The sequence below is a fragment of the Trichoplusia ni genome, chromosome 20 (genome assembly GCF_003590095.1).
Source record: "Trichoplusia ni isolate ovarian cell line Hi5 chromosome 20, tn1, whole genome shotgun sequence".
NCBI lineage: Eukaryota > Metazoa > Arthropoda > Insecta > Lepidoptera > Noctuidae > Trichoplusia > Trichoplusia ni.
Genome location: NC_039497.1, coordinates 4,470,648 through 4,494,530, shown reverse-complemented (window position 1 = coordinate 4,494,530; position 23,883 = coordinate 4,470,648). Strand labels below are relative to the sequence as shown.

Here is a 23,883-nt window from a genome sequence, read left to right as displayed (position 1 = left end):
GTTTAAAATCGGATTCATTTTAAGTCCTCGCAACTTTTGCTCTACAGTTTACTATTTGATTCCCTGCCTATAGAAAACCGTCACGTGCCCGCTATTCTCGTTACAGCGGGGATCGCTAAATTGTACTCTATGTCTAGGGTGCTACGTTCCATATTGCATTGCTGATTTCCGGCTACGTTCATGGGAAGGTAAATTTGAATATACGTTGCACCGGCCGCGTAGCTCAGAGGTCAGAGCGACCGATCCCAGCATCGGCGGTCGCAGGTTCGAATCCTGTCGTGGCCACCCAGAAGCATAAAACCTTTTGTTACTTTTAATATTATTTCTCTTAAGATGAAGTTTACACAAGTTATGTTACCAAAATAATATACATAACAAAGGCATTTATATAAGTAAATTTGTTGTGTGATGGCGTAAACAATGCTTAGATATGCTATAGCAACAATTGCGGTTAATCTGCTGTTATTTATTGAAGAGTTCCCCCGATTTCTACAACATCCCATTATCAGATATTGAAATGGTGATAATGGGACCACACGGGAAGCACAAGCTTTCAAATTAAAAAAGAATCATGAAAATCGGTTCACCCAATCGCAAGTTACGAGGTAACAAACATAAAAAAAAATATATACAGTCGAATTGAGAACCTCCTCCTTTTTTTGAAGTCGGTTAATGAACTAAATTGTTCATCATCAGAGTGAGTTGAACTTAAAAATTGAACTTTAAAATACAGTTTGAACTTAAGACTACACATCGAGGTTAACTCTTTACTAACTACAATCTCAAATTTAAATTATCATAAATTGTAACACTTGAAATAAAATAGTAAAATTAGTCGATAACTTTCTTTCGTAACTACCGGTAAAATACATATTTCCGATGTAGGTATTTTTATTGTAGAACTAGTGCGTTACGTGACGACGCGGGTGATATTATCATCACCAGGATGTTTGTCTACTATTCTACCCATCAACCAACGACTTGGCGGTAAATCGTCTTCTTTGACTAGAACAAAGTCTCAAATTTTTGGTTCATCCGTTTTGGACGCTCATTTATAGCGATTCATCAACGTAGCCAAATACTGGTGAGACCAACGTCTCCAAAACTCTTGTAGCATGCGTTGGATGAATTGCCATAATCTGGTACATTCGCTAATGGCTCTCCAATTAGAAAATGTCCAGGCTTTAATGGCATTGGTTCACCAGGATCGTCGACATTGATTGTACTCATGGGCCGTGAGTTTAAACACGCTTCTATCTGACTAAGAAGCGTAGTCAGTTCTTCGTACGTGAGTGTCGCGTCACCAATCACTCGTTTCAAGTGAAACTTTGTGGACTTCACTCCGGCCTCCCAAAGTCCTCCAAAGTTGGGACTATGAGGAGGAATGAAGTGCCACTCGGTACCATTAGCCTCGAGCTGTTCGGCTATGGTCGGTTGGATGGCCTTTAATTGTTGCAACTCCCTTGAGGCACCTACGAATGTGGTGCCATTATCACTCCACATTTTGGCACAATGACCTCGTCTAGACACAAAACGTCTAAACGCTGCTAAGAAGGCTTGAGTGATCATGTCATTGTATGAACGGTGACCTCGATCTTTAGTTGATCTTAAGTTAATTGGCCTCGCGTAATCAATTGGTGTTGGCTCTTTGTTCTGCACATGTTACACACTTTATTACGTGGTACTTGACCAATTTTCTGACCCCTATAATCCAATAGGATGACCTTAAATAGTTCATCATCAGCTGAGGACCACCGTGGAGGGTTTACATTCTGCATCAGCTATGATCAATAGGGTAAGGCTACTGGAACGTGGCAAAACAATGGGATTTATCATTTGTTCACTCAGTTGTGATTTCTCCAGTCTACCTCTTACTCGGATTATGCTCTTGTTGTCCAGATAGGAGCAGGGTGATATTAACGGGCTACCCTTAGATACATATCCTTTGTCCTTCAATTCCTTATATTCTGTTGTAAACAGTTCTCCTTGTGTTTTTCTTATACAACATTCGAGTGCACTATCTAGTTCTACCTTTTGTAAATATCCCTTCCTGTATATTTGATTTTCCTTTAAAAGCCTTCGGCAGTATGCAACAACTCGAACCAATTTTCCTAATCTTGAGAATCGTTCGAATAAGGAACTATCTGGGAGCACTGCTACGTGTGTCTTTGTTGACTCCTCTAAATCTGTACTACAAACATTACTTGGCCTATTATAAATTATGGGTTGCACTTTAAGGGAACTGGGCAGTATTCCTCTAGAGGCGCAGTCTGCTGGGTTGTCCTTAGTGGAAACGTGAAACCTCTGAGACGCTTTCATAGAGGTCAGGATTTCAGACGTCCTGTTAGCCACGAAAGTTTTCCATAGTAAAGATGTGTGCTTTGTTGATCTTTTAAAACATTTATCAATCCTTCCATTTTCTAAGTTTAAATCTTTGATGAAATAGAGTTGCTTGAATCTTGAACTGATTGTCCCGTTACATGGACGACCTTATAAGTAAAGAAAGTGTTCTCACAAAATGCACTTCACACAAACACTTATACGGAATCTGCCGGTGGCGCCCCCTGCGGCTGCTTGCTGAACTGCACGTGTCGTCACCTGTGACGTCGCTTGATCTCCGCGGCTGCGTCACCTTGCTGTCCTCCAATGCGTTGTGTTGATCTGAGAGAGGTGCTCTGTGTGGCCACTCCTTGAACTGCTCCGCCGGTGCTGGCTCAGCTCGTTATCCAAGCTGGGCAAAGCTGTCGCCGCTTGTGGGCGAACTGTGTACCTTGCGCAGCGATCCACTGCAGGTACACTTGGATGGAAAAAACTGTCCGTATGATCCGGCTCGATCTAGGACCAATGTTAAATACCGAGATGGCATTTAAGGAATTCACCTTTATAGTACACTCGTGAGAATTATGGATAAAAATAAAACTCCGGTGTGCTGTTCTAGAACATGCACATTTTATTGTTTTTCTTGTCAATATTGACACTTATATTTTTCTTGACAATCCATAGCGCGATTCAAACGCGATAGATGTCAACGCCATCTATCGCGCACAAGGGATGCTGTACAATAATTGCTTCGTAAACATAGATGCTTAAGTGAATTTATCCCTTTTGATACACGTAGCCCAAAATCGGTTAGTGATTTATCGCCTATCGCATTAATTTTATCTTCAATTAAGATTAGTGCATCATTGTATATGTCATCAGTATATGCTAATGTCATATCCTGATTCTCATTACGCATTCTGTTCAATATATCTTCACATAAAGCATTACGAAATTAATTCCATAACTCTAAGGGGTCAGATGGTTGGCAAAATATCAGGATGATGGTAAATAATTCTCTTAATTTTGTGGCCGGCTCGGACATGACAGCATCTGACATTGTATTTTGATTCCCTGTAGAGTGTCGAAACTTTTAGCGATAAAACAGCTGTAACTTTTTATTGCGTTGTCTTAGAAGTAATTTTTTCACAGCTTTAGGAGACTGTAGGCCTGAATATCCGGTATAAATATCAGCTTGATACCTCCGCGCGTTTCTGAGAAAAAAGGACTTGACAGACAGACAAGCGGAAAGGCAACAAACTGATGCTAGAAGGGTTCCGCTATATGGCTTTCGAGGTACGGAACCTTAAAAACCACGGGAAGTCAGTTTTTTTTTGCATTTTTTATAACATTTCTTCTTTGGATCATATCTCCGAATCTATCCGGTTTATAAGTGAGAAAAAAAATCCTGAGTGTCTCTGATAGCTGTATTTTGTAAATCCACTTCATTTTTGCCAATTTTTAAAATATTTTTATTGAGTTTAGCGCCATCTATTATACCATTGCTGTACTAACTCGCTAGAGGTGTAGAGCGCGACGCCACGTCAACACTAACGTTTGCGATGGAAGGAGTTGTGTATCGTAGTATCGTGCCTTGGTCACAGATGGCGCTATTCGCAGTCAAAATAATAAATGCGAGTCAGACTCGACCATGACGGGTACCGTAGCAGAAATTAATATTATATTGGTTTCTCGGAGCTACGCGACCGAAAATCCACCAAATCTGGTCAGGCCGCTTGTTTAAGAAGCAATTGTTTCTTTGAATCTATTGCATCTACGAGATCTCATTTTCAAATCAAACCCAAATGTCTCCTCACCACCGCCACAGCCAAGTCCTAAAACTAACCTTCACTCTTCTACATACACACAGTCCGGTACATGATGAAGACTCAGCCTCGAGTAGTGTTCAGTCATACATTTCACAGTTTGCACCTGATTCTAATGATCATTCAGAAGTTTATATTTGCCAGGAGGACAAATTAAATTCATGCTGCCAATGCATTAAAAAAATGAAAAGAAAATGCATTAACACTAAAATAACATTGTATTTTAATCAAAATAAACACCCTCTGAAATTACTTATTTTGTTAACGTACCTCAAAGTTACAGCGAGTCTCTCTTCAGCTGGCACAGACAATCAATAAGTTCACATTTTCATAAATTTCTACTGTCAGAATTGTCATAGTGACGTTGTGTATGTAATTACGTTAATTATGCTGCAATCCTTAAATAGTGGTCCGAGAAAGCTTCTACCTATTGTAACGAGCATCTTCAAAGGCGTGAAAGTGATTTAAATCTGACAAATGAACGCAAGAATATTAACATTTACAGTGAGTATTCATTGTTATTATCTTCATCCATAATAACAAAGCGTGAACACTGTCTTGGATTTAGTTTTGGAGATGTAAATATTTCAATTAAAACCTTACCCGTAATGTATTTTGACATCTCGTGTGCCTCAATTAATTTTGCAAGCACTTTTTTCCTGTGAGGTTGTGTCTGTTTCTAATCCAATCTCAAACATTTCTCTCGACATTGTAATTACCATCTTCATCTTTATGCTTTACTTAGTTCGTCTGTCATCGTTATCCAAACTGTTCGTGTCTGATGGCTCTCTTTTTATTTTTTTTCACTTTCTTCTTTTTTGAAGACCCGCACCCTTTTTGTAGTTCTTCATCTTTTGTAATTATCACAGTTAGGTTGATTTCCCATCACTCGCCGGCAATATTGTGAGCGAAATGTAGGCGGTTGTTCCATACTTTTCGTTCATTTACGTATCTCAATGCACAAAAATGACAATTTATTAGTCTAAACGTCGCCTTAAAGCTAAACAGTGATTACAAAAAAAGCTGTTTTTACACGCTTTTTATTAGCTTCACCTGTATGTTTGTTTGTAACCGACTTCTTTGGGCGCGATTTGGACCCACTTTAAACGGCCAGATTTCGTTCAAACTTTGTAGATTTATTGAGGACCGATGACAATACACTAATTTCATAAAATTATTCCATTTTTAATTTCCACAATTTGATTTTTGTTAATTTATATAAAAAAAATCGATCGTAAAGCACTCTCTGATGCTTCGCATCATGAGTCGTGCAATAGTTTAAAATTAAAAAAAACAAGCTATTATAAATAAGCCAAACTAAAAAGTAAAAAATATTTTTTTTTAACACTATTTTCTTAATTTAAATTATTTTTTTAGTCCGGTTTTCTATAAAAAGCGTGTTTTTTAAAACTATTATACTGATTATCTCAAAAGAGTTTCGAAGACTGGTTTTATTGATTTTCTCCGCCTTGTAGTCGGTAATTTGAAATATGTTCACCACGGCCCGTTAGCTCAGTTGAGAGAGCGTCGTGCTTATAGTGCGAAGGTCGTGGGTTCGATCCCCACACGGGCCATATATCGTTTTCCACACATGCCTCCTTTTGATATTTTGTCAATGTTTCGTGATGTTTATTCATTAATCAGTAATTAATATTATTCTATAAACTGTATGCAAAATATGTTTCTTTGTGTCGTATATTGTCAGCACGTTTTGCCAGTGCCGTGTAATGACAATTTAGATATTGTGCCAGCTTCAAACCAAAATCGGCAAAATTACATGCGAGATGATTAATTATAACTAGCTGCTGCCCACAACGTGGTCTGCGTGTAAACTTTTACTGAAATCCATACTCACAAATATTATACATGCGAAAGTGTCTCTGTCTGTCTGTCAAAGGACAGGGCGAGCCTCCAGTTACGACTGAAGTTTACTGTTAGGTTAGGTTAGAACTGCGACCTTCTATGAAACTAGAAACGGCTCGCATTGCGATACTGTTGGCATTTACAGTCAGCCGCTCACTCACTCATTATATAACCCTAATTTATACATTTTGACACTTGAAATTGTAATTTACAGTCACTCGTTTATTTCGTTTTCTTTATGCGTCGCATAAAAAATAGTATTTAATTAAATATGTACGCGACTTCGTCCATTTTTACTGTGGGAAATGAAAGTTGAAAATAATTTCAATACATTGGTAGTTTTTATTATTTTTCTGCAGATTTATGTTCAAACAGTGATTCCCTAAGATATTGAATGAAATTAAATAACACTATGTTTATCAAAAGAACATCCTTTGAGAATTTCTGAGATCAGAGCGTTCAAACAAACAAACTTAAAATTCACAAAAGCTAAAAAAAACGCTACAAATTCATTTCCTCGTAAATAACTTTTGCTTACTTGGATAAAGGTTTGCGATTTCAAACAAAACACACGCCAGTGACGTCATGCCCGAAATGAAAGAGATAGAACAACAACCAGACAGAGAACGGTATACAAGAAAACATTATTTTATTGAAATTTCACGTTTTGATATCCCAAGCTGTGAGACTTGAACAGAAACAAAACACACGCCAGTGACGTCATGTCAAAAATGAAAGAGATAGATATGATATTAGAACGAGACAAAAAAGTGTATTTTATCCTTTAGTGGTAAGATAGATCTTCCACAACAAATTGTACCAGTGACGCCGAGAAAACAAAACACACGTCAGTGACGTCATGCCCGAAATGAAAGAGACAGTGTAAAGATTAAAAAAGCGTGTTAAAAAGAGAAAGATATAAGTGCGTGATAAATTAAAAAATAATTTTAAAATATAGTTTTCTAATTCCGGCGTTACTTAAACTAAAACTGAAAATATAAATAAATTTAAAATTTCATCATACATGCTAAATTAAACCTTAAGTCATAAGGAATATGTCTCACTTTAAAATTTGTCTTTGATAGTAAAATGACCAATTAATTTCTTATTTGACTGAAGAAGCTCAGAATACCATTTTATTTTTAATTTGAAATAGTGTAGTGTAATCATAATTGAACTCTACCCTGAAACAATAAAGTATATTTTACATTAATGAAGCTTAAAATAACTTTATAAGTGGAATGTATTTCGATGATATTTGAATGCAAGACTATGTCATTTTAGACTCGATTGAGGCACGAAGGTTTTTAGATTAAAAAATAATCACGAAAGTAATGTTTAATTTTGACTCACTCTTTACTTGTACGTTTCTGTGATTTAAAAAACTACGTAAGTATCAATATTTTTTCAAGGGACGGACTAATTGGTTAGTTTTATGGAAACTCGTATTATATTCGCACTAGCGACCCGCCCCGGGTTCGCACGGGAGCAGTGCAGTAATAAGCATTCATACCATCGTTATGAATCACTTTGGAATAAGCGTTTGAAAGAAACATTGAATACTTGTCACAGTAATCGTATTTATTTTGACTAGTGGTCGCCCAGTGGTCGAAATTCGACCATATAATAAATTTAAATTGTAAGTGACTTAATATACTCTATTAAAATATAATATTCAAACATTTTTTTATAATGTTTGAACTTTAAATAACTTTAAAAGTTTAAACATTCAATAAAACTACAGGAAACAAAATTTTCAACTATGTCTATAATAGACAAAAGAAACTATTTGACCACAGACCCCACAGAGTATGTATGCGTGTGTCAAATGCATGCTGGTTAGTATCATGTTTTATTAACTGATTTAATGTAGTTTTTATGCATTATTATTAAAATCTTTTTTATATATTAAATAAGGCAAATAAAACTTTTGTTTGAGTACTCTATGACTATGCACAAAATGAAAATCAAAAGAAACCATTTGACCACAGAGTATGTATAGGCAAATATATATATGTTTGATATGTCAATGTCAGTACTCTATGTCTATGGTCAAAATGAAATATAAAAGAAACATGACATGTGTGTGTGAAATGCATGGTAGTGTGGGTAATGTTTTATTTATTGATTTAATGTACTTTATAAGCATTATTATTGAAAAATATTAGCGTTCTGCACTTCTCCTGCACATAAACTATAAGTGTGCCAAATTTTATGCTCCTGCGTCCGCGCAATTTTTGTAAAAAGGGGTCAAAGTTTTGGCATCACGCATTAATATATAGATAAGGATAAGTACCATCTCAACGAAAACAGCTTCGCAAAAATGTTTTGTTTTGGAATAAAGTTAATAGCCAAAAGAATGTTTATTGTGAGTCAATCTTATAAGATTCCCTAAGGCATAAAGTTCAATTTATGTTTACTCCATTTTAATTAAATAGCTTTAAAAATAATTTAGATTATTTTTTTTATTCTTCTTGTGGTTGTCGAATGACCAAACGACAATCAACCTTATAGCTTTAGAAATATGATACATTTTTGAGCATATTGTGTCCTCAGCGCCTGTAGTTTTACTTCTCACTCTTATCTTGAATCTCTCTCTTTCATTTTGGGCATGACGTCATTGGCGTGAGTTTTGTTTTCAGACCTCTGCAATGCTAATCTCTGAGTTACACTTTTTCTCGTGGTGGGATGAACTACCGTTCTCTTTCTAATTGTCTACTTTTCTCTTTCATTTCGAGCATGACGTCACTGACGTGTCTTTTGTTTGTACTAGCATAAGATATTGTCAACCTTATTTATAAGGCAATTTGGTACATTTTTGAACACATGTTGCTAGTGGCTGTAGTTCTATGTCCCGTTCTTTTTGTGCTCCATCTCTTTCATTTTCGACGTGACGTCACTGTCATGTCTTTTGTTTTGATATCAAATTGAGAAATGGAAAATTTTGTATGAATATTTTTTCTCACTTGATTGTCTTTCTCTTTCTAACTATCAGTCTTTCTCTTTCATTTTCGACGTGACGTCATTGGCGTGTGTTTTGTTTTTACTGGAATACGACATCACGTGTGCACAAGAATATTAATCTTACTGCGTTAGATATAAAGTTGCAATCTCAATGTCATTATCTAACGCCGTTACAGCTGACGACGCAAAGGTGCGTTTTTGTTTATTTGTGTTCCGTAACATGGTGTATACAGTCGTGGTCCACTAATCAGGGACGCTTTATCAGGAAACCTCAAGCGTTTCGATGAGGGTCAAGAAATCATTCCTAAATGAAGATAGTGAACCTTTTACCATTGACAACAACAACATTGACTAGTTTTCGAAATATTTTGTAGTCAGGAAAGGCAATAGTAGGTACTCGTCATCTCTTTTTTTAATATATACGTCACAGCTGTTTTCTCATTATTGACTCATTTGTGGACAACTAATTAGGGACATGTTCAGTTTTTACTACAAAAATAAAAATGCCGGGAAATATTTAAATTAAATGTTTATTATTTAAAATTGTTATGTTACAATATTAAAATAAACAAAAAAAAATGAGAAATCGATATTCTAACAACTATGATGGTTTCCTTTTGTAATGAACTCCTCTCTCAATTCGTGTTAGAATTCAGGAAATGATTAAAACTGCTTACATTGAATAACGATTATATTACTCACACTCGTAAATTACAACTTTTCATTTCATTCGACGAGATGTCCGAACAGAATGCGTTTTTTCCTTCTTTTTTCAAAATTCCCGCCCAGTCACATTTTTCTCGACCGAACATCAGAGACTAACGAAATAATGGCATTCTGCCTCTATTAACATACCAATACTTTTTTTTTAACAAATATAATTTAACATGACAAATTTATTAAAAACATATTGAATAAATATAAATTCATTACACTTTGTTAGTTAAAACCATTTGACATCGGCGGGGCATCGATGCAAGCAAATCATTGCACGTTTCTAAAGGAATATTATTCCAAACAGCTCGGAATTCGTTGAACAGCTGATTTTAGTAAAGTATTGGTTTTTCTTGGTTTCGAATCGAGTCGTTATCTTGTTGAAACGTCCACGACACTGGCAACACTTCTTCAGCATGCGGTATCATCGTCTCTTCTAATATTTATTTTTATTGAAACTGGTCTAGTCTTCCTTATTTCTTTCTATAGACCCTCCTCCATGTCCTGAGAAACAGTCACAAATTTTGCATATTGCCTCCTCCATGTTTCGCCTGCTTTTTTGTGTGTTTTGGATTCAGGGTCGAATTCATAGGCCTTCGGACGCATTGTCTGCCATTTGAAGAAATTAAATTTATCTTGGTCTCACCAGAAAATAGCACATTTTTCCATTGAGCAACAGTCCAAACTTTCTTGCAAACTCCAGTCTGGCTTATTTTCTTTCTTCAGTAACGGACCTATACGTGCAACTCTCTCCCTACACATTTTGCCTCCACTATATGCCTTCTGACCGTCCTGGCTGATACTACCTTTTTCCGCTTCTGAATTGTAATGAATTCTCTCAATATTTGTGTTACTATTCGGGAAATTATTAAAACAGCTTACTTGAAATAACAGTTATATTATTCACATTCATAAATTACAACTTTTTATGTCCTTCCACGAGATGTCCGAACAGAATCCCCTTCTTCTTCTCTATTCAAAATTCCCGCCCAGTCACATTTTTCTCGACCGAACATCAGAGACTAACGAAATAATGACATTCTGCCTCTTTTAACAAACTAATACTTTTTTAAAAAAAAATAAATATAATTTAACATAACAAATTTATTAAAAACATGTTAAATAATTATAAATTCATTACAGGTGTAAGAAGCCCACCCCTCACTCCTAATAAGAACGGGTGTGCAGGACGACGCGCCCCTCTCCTCGGCCTGCTGGCTGATCGAGTGACAGGGTCCCCTCCCGCCACCCGCAGGCCCGACCTTACGGCGGCCGTAGGTCGTAACAAACTCCCCAGCCTGGCGCTGTCCAACATAATTTAGTTTTTTTTTTTACTCTTTTTCATATTTAAGGGGTTTTTATCCACACGGATACGTCAACCCCATTGTACCTTATACTAAATTCACTTACACGCTACTGAATAGGGAATCACTGATTACAGACTCGAACCAGACCACATATTCGTATAGTAATTTCTGAAACAGAATTTGACAAAAAAAAAAAAACCGGCCAAGTGCGAGTCGGACTCGCGCACCGAGGGTTCCGTACAAACCTGCAAGGTTTACAAAGTTCGTTCATTACGACAATCGAGTCATATAAATATATATGACTCGATTGTAAAACGTTGCTTCATGCCAAATTTCAAGATTCTAGGTCGACTGGAAGTACCCTTTAGGTTTTGATTCCCTTGCGAGTACTCGCGCGTTTCAAAATATGCAGCTTAAATTGCTGTTTCTTTTGATTGCGTTGACATAGAAGTTTGATTTTGTTACAGCTTAAAGGTATTATAGACCTGAGTATTTGGTATGAATTTCAATTTAATACCTCTACGCGTTTATGAGGAAATAGGTAGTAAGTTTAAAATTATTAAAAAAAAAATATTATGTGATGTAACTAAAAATTTATGGTTTTTACAATTTTTCCTTTATCTATGGTATAAGACGTTGCTTCGTACCAAATTTCAAGATTCTGAGTTCACGGGAAGCACCCTGTAGGTTTTGATTCCCTTGCAAGTGTCGAAAATTTGCGGCATAAACGGCTGTATCTTTTGATTGCGTTGCCTTAGAAGTTTGATTTTTTCACAGCTTCAAGGGACAGTAGACCTGAGTAATTGATATAAATTTCAGCTTCATACCTCCACGCGTTCCCGAGAAAAAGGGTCTTGACAGACGGACGGACGGACGGACGGACAGACGGACGGACGGACAACAAAGTGATCCTATAAGGGTTCCGTTTTTTCCTTTTGAGGTACGGAACCCTAATTATGAGAAGACCAACAACCAAAATGTTTAATTTGAATTCCTCAATCAGTGACTCCCTTTCCCTGTTATTCCTGACACAATCCATCAGCAAATGCTGCACGTCCTCAACTTTATTGCATTATTCACAATTGGGTGATGCTGTCTTCTTCATTAGAAATGCAAACCTTGCTGACGGATAGTGCCCAGGACGAAGTCTTAGTGCTAACTTAATATAAGACCTACTTATATTACAAGTCTCAGAGCACGGCACACGAGGAGGCTCGTTTTGGATGATTTTGTACCATATTCCTTTCTCTATAGATACCCTAATTTATAAATATTGACGCTTGAAATTGTAATTTACAGTCACTCGTTTATTTCTTTTTTTATGGGTCGCATAAAATAGTGGGTACCTAACTAAATATGTACGCGACTTCGTCCATTTTTACTTTGGGAAATGAAAGTTGAAAATAATTTCAATACATTGGTAGTTTTTATTATTTTTCTGCAAATTTATGTTCAAGCAGTGATTCCCAAAGATATTTAATGAAATTAAATAACACTATTGTAATGAATTTATAATAATTTAATATGTTTTTAATAAATTTGTCATGTTAAATTATATTTATTAAAAAAAAATATAAGTATGTTAATAGAGGCAGAATGCCATTATTTCGTTGGTCTCTGATGTTCGGTCGAGAAAAATGTGACTGGGCGGGAATTTTGAAAAGAGAAGGAGAAAACGCATTCTGTTCGGACATCTCGTCGAATGAAATGAAAAGTTGTAATTTACGAGTGTGAGTAATATAATCGTTATTCAAAGTAAGCAGTTTTAATAATTTCCTGAATATTAACACGAGTTGAGAGAGAGTTTATTACACTATGTTAATCAAAAACAAATCCTTTGAGAATTTCTGAGATCAGAGCGTTCAACAAACAAACTTAAAATTCACAAAAGCTAAAAAATCGCTACAAATTCATTTCCTCGTAAATGACTTGTGCTTACTTGGATAAAGGTTTGCGATTTCAAACAAAACACACACCAGTGACGTCATGCCCGAAATGAAAGAGATAGAACAACAACCAGACAGAGAACGGTATACAAGAAAACATTATTTTATTGAAATTTCACGTTTTGATATCCCAAGCTGTGAGACTTGAACAGAAACAAAACACACGCCAGTGACGTCATGTCAAAAAGGAAAGAGACAGTGTAAAGATTAAAAAAGCGTGTCAAAAAGAGATAGACATAAGTGCGTGATAATTTAAAAAAGAATTTTAAAATTATAATATATTGTTCGAATTCCGGCGTTACTTAAATAATAAATTAATATTCACTTAAAAATCAATAAATTAATTTTATTTTGATCCCTTAAGCTAATTTACCCCAAAATATGACTTATCGTCTAAGGCATAAAGTTCAATTAATATTTACTCCATTTTAATTAAATAACTTTAAAAATAATTTAGATTACTTTTTTTATTCTTCTTGTGGTTGTCGAATGACCAAATGACAATCAACCTTATAGCTTTAGAAATATGATACAATTTTGAGCATATTGTGTCCTCAGCGCCTGTAGTTTTACTTCTCGCTCTTATTTTGAATCTCTCTCTTTCATTTTGGGCATGACGTCATTGGCGTGTGTTTTGTTTTAAGACCTCTGCAATGCTAATCTCTGAGTTACACTTTTTCTCGTGGTGGGATGAACTACCGTTCTCTTTCTAATTGTCTACTTTTCTCTTTCATTTCGAGCATGACGTCACTGACGTGTCTTTTGTTTGTATTAGCATAAGATATTGTCAACCTTATTTATAAGGCAATTTGCTACATTTTTGAACACATGTTGCTAGTGGCTGTAGTTCTATGTCCCGTTCTTTTTGTGCTCCATCTCTTTCATTTTCGACGTGACGTCACTGTCATGTCTTTTGTTTTGATATCAAATTGATAAACGGTAAAATATATCTGAATATTTTTTTGAATGATTATCTTTCTCTTTCTAACTATCAGTCTTTCTTTTTCATTATCGACGTGACGTCATTGCCGTGTCTTTTGTTTTTGTCATTGTCAAGTTGCAATCTCAATGTCATTATCTGACGCCATTACAGCTGACAGTTTGTAAACGACCGACGCAAAGGTGCGTTTTTGATATTTGTGTTTGTATTTGTGTTCCGTAATACGATATATATGTATATATTTTTATTTGGTGGACGAGAGATGCTTTCGCATTTATAATATTAGTATATAGTTTATCGCTTTATACCAAACCTTTCGCGATCAACCGCGAAAGGTTGTTAAATACCGAGATGGCATTTAAGGAATTGACCTCTATAGTACACTCGTGAGAATTATGGATAAAATAAAACTCCGGTGTGCTGTTCTAGAACATGCACATTTTATTGTTTTTTCTTGTCAACATTTACACTTATATTTTTCTTGACAAACCATAGCGCGATTCAAACGCGATAGATGTCAACGCCATCTATCGCGCACAAGGGATGCTTCGTAAACATACCGCCCACCAAGGACGTTACTGAAGGAACGTCCTTCTAAAACAAAAATCTTATTAAGAAAAACAGAAAGACATATACACTATTTTTTAGGTAAAAAATAAAATAATTTATATTAAGTATATTATAATATACACCTCTATTTCAAACTTATACTTTTTGAAGTCGGTGCCAAACCAATTTTCATTTGTTTCGCTGCCTATAGAAAACCGTCACGTGCCCGCGATTCTCGTTACAGCGGGGATTGCTAAATTGTACTCTATGTCTAGAGTGCTACGTTCCATATTGCATTGCTGATTTCCGGCTACGTTCATCGGAAGGTAAATTTGAATTAATGTTTCACCGGCCGCGTAGCTCAGAGGTCAGAGCGACCGATCCCAGCATCGGCGGTCGCAGGTTCGAATCCTGTCGTGGCCACCCAGAAGCATAAAACCTTTTGTTACTTTTAATATTATTTCTTTTAAGATGAAGTTTACACAAGTTATGTTACCAAAATAATATACATAACAAAGGCATTTATATAAGTAACTAAGTCTTATAATAATTTCATTTTTCACTTTTTAGTGGAAAGTTAGTGATTTTTAGTATGGGTAGGCCTACTAAACGCGCTGCCCAAATGAGTTCTTTGCCCCCGTGAAACTGCCCAGAATTCCCAGTGATATTTGTTCGAAAGCCTCCACCCAGTCTGTTACCATTTGAGAGTGATGTTAACTATGGAGGCCATTTTGAATAACCGAATATCTCATCAGAACAAACATCTAATTATGTTTATTTTAGTTTCAGTATTGCGTTTTTTGTAAAGCTTTGTAAGTGCCCTTGAACATTTTTTTTTTTCGAAATAGTTTTTATAACCTTTGTAGTGAGTACAGGTGTGATAATATGTTGTGTGATGGCGTAAACAATGCTTAGATATGCTATAGCAACAATTGCGGTTAATCTGCTGTTATTTATTGAAGAGTTCCCCCGATTTCTACAAGATCCCATCATCAGATATTGAAATGGTGATAATGGGACCACACGGGAAGCACAAGCTTTCAAATAAAAAAGAATCATGAAAATCGGTTCACCCAATCGCAAGTTACGAGGTAACAAACATAAAAAAAAAATATACAGTCGAATTGAGAACCTCCTCCTTTTTTTGAAGTCGGTTAATGAACTAAATTGTTCATCATCAGAGTGAGTTAAACTTAAAAATTGAACTTTAAAATACAGTTTGAACTTAAGACTACACATCGAGGTTAACTCTTTACTAACTACAGTCACAAATTTAAATAAAAAGATTTCACAGTTATTATAGACTATGAACTTACAAATGAACATAAATTATTATAAATTGAAACACTTGAAATAAAATAGTAAAATTAGTCTATAACTTTCTTATGTAGCTACATAGCTCATAGCTACATAGGATGGTTGTCTACTATTCTACCCATCAACCAACGACTTGGCGGTAAATCGTCTTCTTTGACTAGAACAAAGTCTCAAATTTTTGGTTCATCCGTTTTGGACGCTCATTTATAGCGATTCATCAACGTAGCCAAATACTGGTGAGACCAACGTCTCCAAAACTCTTGTAGCATGCGTTGGATGAATTGCCATAATCTGGTACATTCGCTAATGGCTCTCCAATTAGAAAATGTCCAGGCTTTAATGGCATTGGTTCACCAGGATCGTCGACATTGATTGTACTCATGGGCCGTGAGTTTAAACACGCTTCTATCTGACTAAGAAGCGTAGTCAGTTCTTCGTACGTGAGTGTCGCGTCACCAATCACTCGTTTCAAGTGAAACTTTGTGGACTTCACTCCGGCCTCCCAAAGTCCTCCAAAGTTGGGACTATGAGGAGGAATGAAGTGCCACTCGGTACCATTAGCCTCGAGCTGTTCGGCTATGGTCGGTTGGATGGCCTTTAATTGTTGCAACTCCCTTGAGGCACCTACGAATGTGGTGCCATTATCACTCCACATTTTGGCACAATGACCTCGTCTAGACACAAAACGTCTAAACGCTGCTAAGAAGGCTTGAGTGATCATGTCATTGTATGAACGGTGACCTCGATCTTTAGTTGATCTTAAGTTAATTGGCCTCGCGTAATCAATTGGTGTTGGCTCTTTGTTCTGCACATGTTACACACTTTATTACGTGGTACTTGACCAATTTTCTGACCCCTATAATCCAATAGGATGACCTTAAATAGTTCATCATCAGCTGAGGACCACCGTGGAGGGTTTACATTCTGCATCAGCTATGATCAATAGGGTAAGGCTACTGGAACGTGGCAAAACAATGGGATTTATCATTTGTTCACTCAGTTGTGATTTCTCCAGTCTACCTCTTACTCGGATTATGCTCTTGTTGTCCAGATAGGAGCAGGGTGATATTAACGGGCTACCCTTAGATACATATCCTTTGTCCTTCAATTCCTTATATTCTGTTGTAAACAGTTCTCCTTGTGTTTTTCTTATACAACATTAGAGTGCACTATCTAGTTCTACCTTTTGTAAATATCCCATCCTGTATATTTGATTTTCCTTTAAAAGCCTTCGGCAGTATGCAACAACTCGAACCAATTTTCCTAATCTTGAGAATCGTTCGAATAAGGAACTATCTGGGAGCACTGCTACGTGTGTCTTTGTTAACTCTTCTAAATCTGTACTACAAACATTACTTGGCCTATTATAAATTATGGGTTGCACTTTAAGGGAACTGGGCAGTATTCCTCTAGAGGCGCAGTCTCCTGGGTTGTCCTTAGTGGAAACGTGAAACCTCTGAGACGCTTTCATGGAGGTCAGGATTTCAGACGTCCTGTTAGCCACGAACGTTTTCCATAGTAAAGATGTGTGCTTTGTTGATCTTTTAAAACATTTATCAATCCTTCCATTTTCTAAGTTTAAATCTTTGATGAAATAGAGTTCAAATTCTTTGAATCTTGAACTGATTGGCCAGTTACATGAACGACCTTATAAGTAAAGAAAGTGTTCTCACAAAATGCACTTCACACAAACACTTATACGGAATCTGCCGGTGGCGCCCCCTGCGGCTGCTTGCTGAACTGCACGTGTCGTCACCTGTGACGTCGCTTGATCTCCGCGGCTGCGTCACCTTGCTGTCCTCCAATGCGTTGTGTTGATCTGAGAGTGGCGCCCTCTGTGGCCACTACTTGTACTGCTCCGCCGGTGCTGGCTCAGCTCGTTATCCAAGCTGGGCAAAGCTGTCGCCGCTTGTGGGCGAACTGTGTACCTTGCGCAGCGATCCACTGCAGGTACACTTGGATGGAAAAAACTGTCCGTATGATCCGGCTCGATCTAGGACCGATGTTAAATACCGAGATCGCATTTAAGGAATTCACCTTTATAGTACACTCGTGAGAATTATGGATAAAAATAAAACTCCGGTGTGCTGTTCTAGAACATGCACATTTTATTGTTTTTCTTGTCAATATTGACACTTATATTTTTCTTGACAAACCACAGCGCGATTCAAACGCGATAGATGTCAACGCCATCTATCGCGCACAAGGGATGCTGTACAATAATTGCTTCGTAAACACAGATGCTTAAGTGAATTTATCCTTGTTGATACAGGTAGCCCAAAATCGGTTAGTGATTTATCGCCTATCTCATGAATTTTATCTTCAATTAAGATTAGTCCATCATTGTATATGTCATCATTATATGCTAATGTCATATCCTGATTGTCATTACGCATTATGTTCAATATATCTTCACATAAAGCATTACGAAATTAATTCCATAACTCTAAGGGGTCAGATGGTTGGCAAAATATCAGGATGATGGTAAATAATTCTCTTAATTTTGTGGCCGGCTCGGACATGACAGCATCTGACATTGTATTTTGATTCCCTGTAGAGTGTCGAAACTTTTAGCGATAAAACAGCTGTATCTTTTTAGTGTATTGCTCTTAGAAGTTTATTTTTTTCATAGCTTTAGGAGACTGTAGGCCTGAATATCCGGTAGAAATATCAGCTTGATACCTCCGCGCGTTTCTGAGAAAAAAGGACAGACAGACAGACGAGCGGAAAGGCAACAAACTGATGCTAGAAGGGTTCCGCTATATGGCTTTCGAGGTACGGAACCTTAAAAACCACGGGAAGTCAGATTTTTTGCATTTTTTATAAAATTTCTTCTTTTGATCATATCTCCAAAAGTATCCGGTTTATATGTGAGAAAAAAAATCCTGAGCGTCTCTGATAGCTGTATTTTGTAAATCCACTTCATTTTTGCCGATTTTTTAAAATATTTTTTATTGAGTTTAGCGCCATCTTTTACACCATTGCTGTACTAACTCGCTAGAGGTGTAGAGCGCGACTAGACGCCACGTCAACACTAACGTTTGCGATGGAAGGAGTTGTGTATCGTAGTTGCGTGCCTTTGTCACAGATGGCGCTAAAGAAATAAAATGCGAGTCAGACTCGACCATGACGGGTTCCGTAGCAGAAATTAATATTATATTGGTTTCTCGGAGCTAAAGGACCGAAAACCCACCAAATCTGGTCAGGCCGCATGTTTAAGAAGCAAGGTTGGGGCGTCAGTGTTCTTATTCTACAATGATTACTTTATTCGTTCAAAATAATAATTAAAAATGATAAAGAAAAGCCAAAAAAAATGTCATGATAGAAGCAATGGCAGATAGTGAAGATTTTTGTCGTCAATTAGTTCATAGGGCGCGCGCCGCGCTTCGCCGCTTCACCCAGTCAATCATTCAGAGTCATGTCATTAGATGGCGTTAAACAAAAGGAGGGTTGTTGATAGAGGCTGCGAGGTATAATGAAACCAATGGCGATGCATATTTCAGGATAAATCTGTTTTGCTTTAGCCTTGGTGCTATATGAAAAAGCGGTGCGGGGAGCAAAATGGGTTACAAGTACAAATCAAAATTTTACAACTTCTCAAGACGTACAGACACAAAACTCTCACAGTTAAAGCGAAAATATTCTATGTATAGTACAGTATTTATCTACAATTTACACGGAACTTCCTCAAAATTGGAAACTCAAACCCACGTATTCTGTGCCTCTAACTCAGTCATGTCCTCGAAACCAACTCATAATACTCTCCGCTAATTCTCAGAGAACCCTTTTTGTAGTTCTTCATCTTTTGTAATTATCACAGTTAGGTTGATTTCCCATCACTCGCCGGCAATATTGTGAGCGAAATGTAGGCGGTTGTTCCATAGTTTTCGTTCATTTACGTATCACAATGCACAAAAATGACAATTTATAAGTCTAAACGTCGCCTTAAAGCTAAAAAGTGATTACAAGAAAAGCTGTTTTTACACGCTTTTTATTAGCTTCACCTGTATGTTTGTTTGTAACCGACTTCTTTGGGCGCGATTTGGACCCACTTTAAACGGCCAGATTTCGTTCAAACTTTGTAGATTTATTGAGGACCGATGACAATACACTAATTTGATAAAATTATTCCATTGTTTAATTTGCAAAATTTGATTTTTGTTAATTTATATAAAAAAAAATCGATCGTAAAGCACTCTCTGATGCTTCGCATCATGAGTCGTGCAATAGTTTAAAATTAAAAAAAAAACAAGCTATTATAAATAAGCCAAACTAAAAAGTAGAAAATAAATTTTTTTTCACACTATTTTCTTAATTTAAATTTATTGTTTAGTTCGGTTTTCTATAAAAAGCGTGTTTTTTTAAACTATTATACTGATTATCTCAAAAGAGTTTCGAATACTGGTTTTATTGATTTTCTCCGCCTTGTAGTCGGTAATTTGAAATATGTTCACCACGGCCCGTTAGCTCAGTTGAGAGAGCGTCGTGCTTACAGTACGAAGGTCGTGGGTTCGATCCCCACACGGGCCATATATCGTTTTCCACACATGCCTCCTTTTTGATATTTTGTCAATGTTTCGTGATGTTTATTCATTAATCAGTAATTAATATTATTCTATGTTTCTTTGTGTCGTATATTGTCAGCACGTTTTGCCAGTGCCGTGTAATGACAATTTGGATATTGTGCCAGCTTCAAACCAAAATCGGCAAAATTACATGCGAGCACAGAAATCTAAATAACAAGGTAATAGAAGTGCCAACGCCGCGTGACCTTGTCGCCACACTGGTGTCTTGGACGACACCAGCGCGCGAACTTACGCTCAGTCGCTCGCGGAACGTTGTCACAGCAAGAACCACTAAAAATGGTGTTTTGCGGCGTTTCTCAGGCTGGAAATTCATCTGCATCGTGTAATAACATAAATAAATAGATAACATTTTATCGGTGAGTAAATTATTGCAGTAATATTGATGTTATTGCAAAATTAAATTTCAAAACATAACCTTCATTATAAACCATATGAATATCGCACCATCCTGCAACAATTGCATTCTTTACTAACCATTGCCTCTGCAGTAAGAGACTAACGGAAATGCACCGTTGTAAAAAGAGAAATGTATAACGAAAAATAATATCCCACCAAAAACATTACATGTAAAAAAATGCCAAGTCTCTCGATGCAGTCTTTCCATCGTAAAAAGTTTTGAGATCTCATAGAAGCCAAGTCCTATTCAAAATATTTTGTAGTTATAAATCAACATTTAGTAATTGTATCAATAGTTTTCTTTATATTATAATTATAGTGACTTGGCAATGAGCACAAGAAGAAACAAATAAAACGGCATATTTGTAGGAGTTGAAAGTTACACACACCGCATGCGTAAACATTAATATCACAAAATTAATTTTCTTTTGGTTTATCCGTGTCGTCCCAACCGAATTTCGGCAACGGCAGTCAGTCTTAGTGTACTCTCGATTCATTTACTTTCATAAAGCGATGGCCCGTAAGGTATTCTTAATTATTGTATTGGAGCATGTAGTCGGTAGTGACCATCATGATTCACACATAACAAATAATCTGATCACTGGTCTCGTCAGTAACATTTGCACATAATACCAGGCATCAAGCAGCTTTTAATTTGTGCTCATTGCCAAGTCACTATAATTATAATATAAAGAAAACTATTGATACAATTACTAAATGTTGATTTATAACTACAAAATATTTTGAATAGGACTTGGCTTCTATGAGATCTCAAAACTTTTTACGATGGAAAGACTGCATCGAGAGACTTGGCATTTTTTTACATGTAATGTTTTTGGTGGGATCTCATTTATTTTTTGTAAGTGTATTTCTTCTTTTTTTTTAGGTGTCATAATTTCTAGGACTTCAGCTACTGCTTTGCTTAGAACCCATTCTCTATCTCTATCTCTTTTGTTTCTTCTCTGAGACTTCGTTACTTCTAATGTAAACAAGCTTAAACTTATATATATATGCATATATATATCTACTAACTTACAAACTATAGCTAAACTAAACTAAATAACACGTAAAGTTCTCCGAATATCAATTATCACTACAATATTTTTTAGTTTCGAAATGGTTTTTCATAGACAGGTGGCGCTATCAGATGAAAATTATCGAATTATTCTGAAGTACTACTTAGACTGCGCTTTGTAACGAAACCATAGCGCGATTCAGACACGTACAACGCCATCTATCGAGCGCGCATACAATATTTATCGCAATACAATGGAGTTTTAGATTTATTAATTTAATGAATTATGAATTTTATGTATTAATTTGTATTAATGATAGTCTGTGTATTACATTTATATTATTCTTTTCTATTCTATGTATGTATTCATCCAATTGAATAGGTACTTAAACAACGAACAAAGTTAACAATGCAGTCAAAATCCATACATAATGTTCTTGCCAACCGCAAATATAAAATTGTTTTCTATGGCATATTATTTTTTAATGTTTTTATAATTTTTCCTTTATATGTGGCTAAGGACCTATCTTGGTGCAAAATTTGAAGTTTCTAAGTCTGCTAGAAGTACCTTAGATTTTTGATGATCTGTCAGTGAGTCAGTGAGTCAGTGAGTCAGTGAGTGACAAAATGGTGTAACTTTGATCGACCGTAACTCCTAAAACCATTAATTCAATTGGCATGTAATTTCGAACTTAAGCTTGTTCTAATGCCTACTATTATTCCCCGAAAAGCTAAACTCCTAGCTTTGTCCACGTCGAAGATACAGGGGGGGCGAAACAGCCGCGAATCGCTTCGAGAAAAGATGGTACGGCCGTGCCCGTTTTGCTCGAGACTTGGCAGGGGCACTGCCGTGCCTCAGATTTTCAATACGATCGTATTTATAGTGGTACGGCCGCACAAAACTGTCGGAAATAGTGATGTGGTTAAGTGCGGACAAATTATCCAAAATGAACATTGTATACGAAAAGTAACAATTTTAATAGTCGTTTGTTTTTGTGAACATATTATTGAATATATTTTTATTTCAGATTCCCACAGGATTGAAATAAATACAAAAGACAAGTGGATGTCTACCACGGGTAAACGAAATTGGTACCCTACAACTTAGGCCGAATATACACTATGAAATTAGTTGCATGCATGATAACTTGCCGCCCGCGCCCCTCTCCATTGTTACGGCTCGGACCGCGCTCGCAACTGAATGTTTCGAAAAGTACGCCTTGCGTTATAGCATAACATTGAATAAAAATTGCAATTTAAATTTATCCAAATCTCATAAAAACCCATTTTTTTATTATGAACGTTTACTAGTCATTGGATACATGAACTGGGCTGCTTTTGTAAGACGACTAAAAAATCACCGTATATACCAAATCTACCTACCAAGTATTTCCTAATAATATTTTTTTTTGTCAACCGTCAATCCGCGATTTTTTTTTTGTAAGTACATATTATAATGTAATCCATAGAAGAATACAACAAAAAACATTGTCACTCATAATTTCGTCTTTCATTATATTTCGGACCCGTAGTCAATCCCTAGTGTAGTTTACGTAATCACTACGCCTAATGCAAAAAAATGTAATGACTGTGTGAGTTAGTGAATCCATACAACGTCAAAGTCAACCTTATTGCAATAGATGTACAGCCTAGTGTTGTTTGCTTGGTCTTCTCGATGTTAATGTTTGCGTGATTGGCGTAGTTATTTGCTGTGAATGTGTTGAAGCCCCGCCCACCGGCGACATGCGTTTCGATAGATCGCCGCGGTGTATGCCATTTCTATTACCTTGTTATTTAGATTTCTATGGTAGAAACCCATCAATTGATTGTTGGTGTTGGCTCTTTGTTCTGCACATGTTACACACTTTATTACGTGGTGCTTGCCCAAATTTTCTGACCCCTATAATCCAATAGGATGACTTCAAATAGTTCATCATCGGCTGAGGGTGGGCAAGGGATGCTGTACAATAATTGCTTGGTAAACACAGATGCTTAAGTGCATTTATCCTTTTTGATACAGGTAGCCCAAAATCGGTTAGTGATTTATCGCCAATCTCATGAATTTTATCTTCAATTAAGATTAGTGCAACATTGTATATGTCATCATTATATGCTAATGTCATATCCTGATATATATATCT

General features: G+C 36.4%; 2 protein-coding genes and 4 non-coding genes across 6 annotated transcripts; 4 read left to right on the top strand and 2 right to left on the bottom strand.

Annotated features, from left to right (window-relative positions):
- Positions 1–212: 212 nt before the first annotated feature.
- Trnaw-cca lies at positions 213–285 on the top strand. The gene has a single exon. It is a non-coding gene; the product is annotated as a tRNA-Trp (tRNA).
- A 625-nt stretch (positions 286–910) lies between these two features.
- On the bottom strand, positions 911–1,503 carry LOC113503951. Its single transcript, XM_026886097.1, has 2 exons — positions 1,083–1,503; positions 911–1,005 (listed from the first exon to the last, which is right to left on the bottom strand). The coding sequence occupies exons 1-2, from the start codon at positions 1,501–1,503 to the stop codon at positions 911–913; spliced, it is 516 nt and encodes a 171-aa protein (XP_026741898.1).
- A 4,143-nt stretch (positions 1,504–5,646) lies between these two features.
- On the top strand, positions 5,647–5,719 carry Trnai-uau. The gene has a single exon. It is a non-coding gene; the product is annotated as a tRNA-Ile (tRNA).
- A 9,059-nt stretch (positions 5,720–14,778) lies between these two features.
- On the top strand, positions 14,779–14,851 carry Trnaw-cca. Its single transcript has one exon. It is a non-coding gene; the product is annotated as a tRNA-Trp (tRNA).
- A 1,111-nt stretch (positions 14,852–15,962) lies between these two features.
- LOC113503950 lies at positions 15,963–16,400 on the bottom strand. Its single transcript, XM_026886096.1, has one exon. The coding sequence runs from the start codon at positions 16,398–16,400 to the stop codon at positions 15,963–15,965; it is 438 nt and encodes a 145-aa protein (XP_026741897.1).
- Positions 16,401–20,202: 3,802 nt separating this feature from the next.
- On the top strand, positions 20,203–20,275 carry Trnav-uac. The gene has a single exon. It is a non-coding gene; the product is annotated as a tRNA-Val (tRNA).
- Positions 20,276–23,883: the final 3,608 nt, after the last annotated feature.